At 35.9% G+C, this 6,315-nt stretch overlaps 1 protein-coding gene across 1 annotated transcript; it reads right to left on the minus strand.

Annotated features, from left to right (window-relative positions):
* Positions 1-150: 150 nt before the first annotated feature.
* Positions 151-6,115, minus strand: LOC139144193 (uncharacterized protein TM_0508-like). The gene is made up of 4 exons (XM_070714844.1): positions 6,009-6,115; positions 4,932-5,120; positions 3,499-3,943; positions 151-1,636 (listed from the first exon to the last, which is right to left on the minus strand). The coding sequence occupies exons 3-4, from the start codon at positions 3,935-3,937 to the stop codon at positions 1,401-1,403; spliced, it is 675 nt and encodes a 224-aa protein (XP_070570945.1). The 5' UTR covers positions 3,938-3,943; positions 4,932-5,120; positions 6,009-6,115; the 3' UTR covers positions 151-1,400.
* Positions 6,116-6,315: the final 200 nt, after the last annotated feature.

Below are 6,315 nucleotides of genomic sequence, written 5' to 3' on the forward strand. Positions count from 1 at the left end.
GGTAAATAAAACCGAGTGCATACCTGAATTAGAGCCACAGTGTTCGAGTAGCCCCACGTTATAAAATATGGCACCCATTTTCGCAATTTCTTTTCAATCCCGAAGCGTATGACTTTGGCATGTACAACAACAAGACCAATAAATACCAAATAGTGAGTGATCGCAGCTTTTATTGTAAATATCGCTACGAAATAAAACTCAAGCAGCTTGAAGTAAAATATCTTCGAGTTTGGGTTTAAATATCAATTAATGTATTTGTTTTTGGATCAGTGATTATAATACATGTAAATATTCTCATTCTATAAAAAAGCATGGTGATGAGATGTTGCTACTTACAAATTCTTAGTACAAAATAACAGAATTATCTGATCACAAAACCATCTATTTATTGGAAATAATAAAGCATACATCATGTGTAAATATATTGTAGTAAATCAAACAGGCTCTCGAACTCACGGTGCACAATGTGAATATTCTGTCGAGAATAATTTCCAGTCCAATGCTTTTCTAATGACAAACATGACTGATAAGAATATGAGTTGTAAAACAGGAATTGGAAAGGAAGTGTGAACTTCATTGTGAATTTCAAAGTCACGACGAATTTCGAGTATACTTCGGGGTACCTGATTCGTTGGAAAACAATCTTGAAATATACGACATACACTTAATCTGACCTATGTCGCCTAGGTTCTTGTACGCTTTTTATCAATTGACGTGCTTGAAATGTACGTAAGTATCCACGCATAACGACTAAAGTTTACAGATATTTACATGTTACATGACTAACTACTGATGACTGTAAATGTCTAAATATACCTGACATGGACCATGCCTTCTCTTGTTTTCATATTTATTTAGCGTTGTTTAGACGACCAGTGCGCCAAAATAACGAAAAACATGTAAATTCAGGTTTAGCAAATGATTTCGAAAAGGCACAAAGAGCCATTAAATTGATACCGTTTTGCAGATTATGCATGACTTGTGGCATGCAAAAGTAACAGGATACCTATTCATTAATGAGTGAAAGCCAAATGTGAATTACAAAAGCCCTTTATCTCAGGAACGAAAATTGCAATTCGAAAATTAAGTTTTCAGTTCCAACTTAGCATAGAAACAACGGCCTTGTTACGTTCAAATTTCTTTGACTTTACTTATACCAATTTTACTATGATGGCAACTGATATTTACTTTTGACTTTCAAAGAGAATTGTTGCGATATTCCGCCAGTCTTCAAGTTTCGTAGCGCGTGTAACTTCAAGACGACGTATTTACAAGGGTGATCAAAGAGTGAATGATGATAATGAACATATTGATAGGCTTTATTGAAATATCGATCTGACCGCTGGATATATAATTATTATGAATCAGTCAAAGAGGTTTTGAAAATTAACTATTGTATATCAGCCATCGGATGAATCATCATCGTCGTCATCAATTTCAGCATAGATAGCTGTATCTTGGTTTCCAGAAGAACCTTTCTCCTCAAAGACTTTCTGAAATATCTCCATGGTGTCCCAGTCAAGACCGATGACCCGGATATCGCTCAATGAATCGGCCGATGACTTGTTAGCGATGAACTGGTTTACCGCTTTATACATCGTCTTAGCACATACATCAGCCGGAATGCCACATATACCTGCAAAACACCCTAAAGCATTAGATATGACCCCATGACTCGCTCATAATTATATACTTCCTTAAATATAAGTTTAACATATTTAATTTTTTTTTAAATTATAGATTAAATATGAACAGCTTTTCCTTATTAACTACCTAAAGATAGATGCACATTCTTGTGCCTTAATTGTGCTTAAGTGAATTAGTACATCATCGATTATATATATATATATATATATATATATATATATATATATATATATATATATATATATATATATATATCTGAGGATTGCAAGATGCATGAAGCTTAAGTAATAGATTTCATTACTTTGTACTTGAAGTAATCTGTTTATTTATTTATAACGCTCTGCTTTGGCATTGAGCACTGTAATTTCCCACGAGGACATCTGTATACTTCGATATATATATATATATATATATATATATATATATATATATATATATATTATATATATATATATATATATATATATATATATATATATAAAAGACATGCTGACTGGCATACTTTTACTTTCACAATCGTGATGTATTTTGTTGAAATGATATTTATATCGAGGTCTTATATGCTTTCGAGCGAAAGGCCGTTGAAACTAACTAACGAAACTATGAAATGAAACAAAAAAATCCAAAAAGGTTACGGATATATTTTTTCCAATGATTGATAGATGTAAAGACATGCCTAGTACTGTTACTTTCGGTTTCTGTTTTCAATATCTGCCTTTCAGTACTTTAAAATACAAGAACTACAATGCTGAGGTGCACGTTGCGCCGGCCTAGTACATACATGTTTCCTATATGTCTTGTTTGGCACACACCAATAGGTTAGTTCTGATATGACTAAAATGGCCGAGATGTCATAATTAGACCACGTTTTGGCCTCACCTCGAGGCTTCACCGTGAAAAATGTTCTCAACTATTATTACTGCAAAGGAGTGAACTCTTAGACTTTCAGAGCATGTTTTCGGGTTGTGTACAGTTGGCAATGCATTCATAAATTTCCCATAAGCTTATGTGGGTTAGGAACGAGTCATTGGAAACTACAAAACGCATCTGAGAACTGGGAATCACTATTGAAGTATTTTATCAAAAAGAAGGAAAACCTGCAGAATGTTGACTGAGTTTGGTGAGGCAGTAATACAGTATAATAAAATGGTCATAATAAATCAGACATCAAAGTGGGCAAAATTGCCTGTTTAAAAGGAACCTCAAAATTAAAATTCCTCCCAATGTTTCGAGTTGCATTAAATTGCATAGTATGATCTCAAATCTACAATATTTGTGATGATAGGAGTGACTGTCTCCCACCATTAACCCAATGAGATAGTTTCGATACGGACGAGGGAATAGCGTTCCAAATTTAAACTGCTCGATAAGCGAATGATCTTTGACCCAAAGCAGTTCTAAATGACGGCGTGTATAAATTACCGTGACTAGTGTGGCGCGTATTTAAATGATGCATTTCTGTGAGAGGATGGAATAAATTACATAAATAGGAAGGTACAAGATTGTGTAGAGCTTTAAAAGTCATTAGGCCTACAGCAGTAAAATAAGTAATACGAAAGTCTATGGGCAACCAATGGAGACTAGTGAAAACAATTCGAGAGGAAACAGATGTATCGACACCTAAAATAACCCTGCCATCTGGCACTGCATTGATTTATAGGGGCAGCATGCATGGGCTGATTTATTCACCGTCAGCAAATAATGTGCTCGAAAAATATAGTTGACTTAGTTTTAAAGTGCCCAGGATGATACAGAAAATCATTTTACGGAATCTAAGAAAATACAAAATCCGTAGTTATTCTTTGAAAAATCGTTTTCTTTTTACAAACAAGACCATGATAATGAACTCACCAGTTCCTATAGCAGGTATGGCAATTGACTTTGAACGCGTATCTTTGCTTGCTGTGTTCAGAAGATTGAGGCAGCATTCAAACAGCCTGTCAGTGACGTCACTGACAGAATCAACCCTCCAGATTGGGCATACAACATGCAGAACGTGCTGGCATTCTAGTTTGCCCGCACTGGTGTAAACAACTTCGGTCACATCAAGAGGACCACGTTCCTGGACGATGTTGTCGCTCTCGGTCTGTATGCTGTCTCCGCCAGCTTTGACTATCGCTTTAGCTATTCCATCTTCGTGTATGAGCTCTGCGTTCGCTGAGCTGCCAATTGCATCAACCTTCTCCAATGTTATGTCGCCGCATCGAACGCTCACAGATGTATCCTTCGAAGCTTTGTATTCACACAGAGTCAAACTGAAACCGCCATCTTCAACAAACATTTCAGCCATGGTGTTCTGCAATGAAATAAAAGTTACACATTAAATTGAAAGAGGTCAATCAAGAAAAGATAGCTTTCTAAGTGAACATGGCAATGTTAGTAAGCTCATCGCATTGGGATGTACTAGGTCACAGTGTGTGGAGGGACAGTGACTAGGTCTAAGCACATACAATAAGGTTTTTACCCCTTGACCTTAAGACAATCGTCCAAAAAAACATTTGGCAGCGGATGTACTTCTGAACAAAATGTTTCGCTTAGTGTTATATTAATGATATTACAACCAACGACGACAGAAAAGTCTTCGGAGAAGAACCACAGCAGACTGCAGCGAAAGCAATATTTTTATTGCGGCTATGATATTCGGAGCTATGTGATGTGTGAACGGCAGTTTTAGCGTATTCCTTTTAGGATAGCATCAATCATATATACATTTTGATTGTGCATGCTGGTAGTTGTGTTGATTTGTTTTGGACTCAATTGACACCTATACATTAGGGTTGAAAATAACAATGTTGACGAGACTCTTTGTAAACACTTCTCAGGTGAGTTTGTTAATGATAAATACTAATTTAATGCTGGAAATATTCGCCATATCTGTATGTAATTAGTCTGGTTTAGAATAAAAAAGGACTGGAAATGTTGCAATTAATTCTTTTCACACCAAGGCAAGAAGGCATTGTGGGTGAAAAACATTGAAATACCCACATTGCTGAGGGACTGTGATATACCAAACTCCAAAAGCGGGGCCACCATATATACTGCTCTTTCCCTATTAGTTTCAAAAGTGGTTTTGTACATATCGTTGCATTTGTTAGTATTGCTTTTTTTCTTAGGGACGACAAACAAAACTCATACGGCTGTATTTCTGAGAGAATACTGTTTGTATAAAGCTATCTGAGAGAGCTAGCGAGTGATAAACTGAACATATCTCGCTCTTCAATATAAGATTGACCTCATTCCGTTGAGCCAGTTTATTGTATGGTATGACCTCTTGTCCAACTTACCTTTTGACCTTTGTAACCGAAACGACTGCAATAATGTGGCCCTGAACAACCCTGTTCTCTGTCTTTCCTGGTTGGCGCTTAAACAGTATCTATGCTTCTTGAACTTAACCAAAGAGCAATAATAAACTACAACAGTGGTCACGATGTCAGCGACAAAGGCGACGAGGAATATGATGCCGAATATATTCGCTAAAATGAAACGAACAGAAAATAAACAAGGCTGTAATATGTGTTCAAACTGAAATATAATGAAATGCTGCAACAATACTATATATATATATATATATATATATATATATATATATATATATATATATATATATATATATATATATATATATTCTCAGAATCCCGGTTTCCAAACGAGTGAACTTTGACCCGACTGGTGAAGATTGATTTGCATGCATACACTGCCCCTGGGGGTTTCCGCTTAACTCACTGAATTGTCCAATGACGGCATAGGCTGGGCGTTGTAGCGTTGTTATCGACACACTGAGCAATGGAGTCCTTTATATATATATATATATATATATATATATATATATATATATATATATATATATATATATATATATATATATATATATACGTATAATAATGACAAAAAATTCGTGAAGTAGAAAAATGAGAGACACAGATTTGACACGGAACAACGTAACGAACAATCAGTAAACTAAAATAAATAATGTGCAACGGTAAAATACAAGTGGAACAATGGCATTGTAAAGTACAGGTCATCATAGGTCAGCTGATACCACAGACAGATCAGCAAAAACTGCGAGGCAGTACAAAAAGCAATGGATTAATGTGTTCGGATAATGGTTCTCAATACCAAATCTCCGGACGAATGAAGCAAATACAATGGCAGTTAGGACCATGGGTATGCAATTTATGATTTCAGAATGATCAAGCACTTGATCTGGTATATTTGTAACACTAAGGTCTGCTAACAGTATCAGCGACGTAAACGCGACTACGTGTGAAATCAATGAAACTGTGAACCCGGAAGTAGTCGAAATTGAAAGATAATGTAAAACTTTTTCATAATCTGAAGACAAATTAGTAAGTTTAGAATACCTGCAGAACAGTGCGTGGTCCTCTTATGCAGGAACCAAACAGCAAACAGAGAGACGAGACGAAATACAAAATGGACTTTGCAATTTCGCGCAGGCGCAGAAAACACAAGTCGAAACGAAACGAAAGAAATGGGTAGCTGTACTGTGACTCATGCAACCTGAAAACATTAACCGTGAGTTTTTATGAAAAACCAATACATACGCATTACCAGATTTAGTTTCCAAACAGTCACAGTGACAAGAACTGAAACTTTCATTTATTTTGAGGGAGTTAGGCCGGTGGAATTGGGGAGGGGGTTCACATTCCG

This window comes from Ptychodera flava, chromosome 11 (genome assembly GCF_041260155.1).
Source record: "Ptychodera flava strain L36383 chromosome 11, AS_Pfla_20210202, whole genome shotgun sequence".
Taxonomy (NCBI): domain Eukaryota; kingdom Metazoa; phylum Hemichordata; class Enteropneusta; family Ptychoderidae; genus Ptychodera; species Ptychodera flava.

Excerpts from the sequence above, each read along its gene's own strand:
- LOC139144193 (XM_070714844.1), bottom strand. The coding sequence starts at position 3,937 with ATGGCTGAAATGTTTGTTGAAGATGGCGGTTTCAGTTTGACTCTGTGT. Across the intron at positions 1,637-3,498 it reads CATACCTGCTATAGGAACTG|GTATATGTGGCATTCCGGCT; the intron begins GTGAGTTCATTA and ends GGTGTTTTGCAG.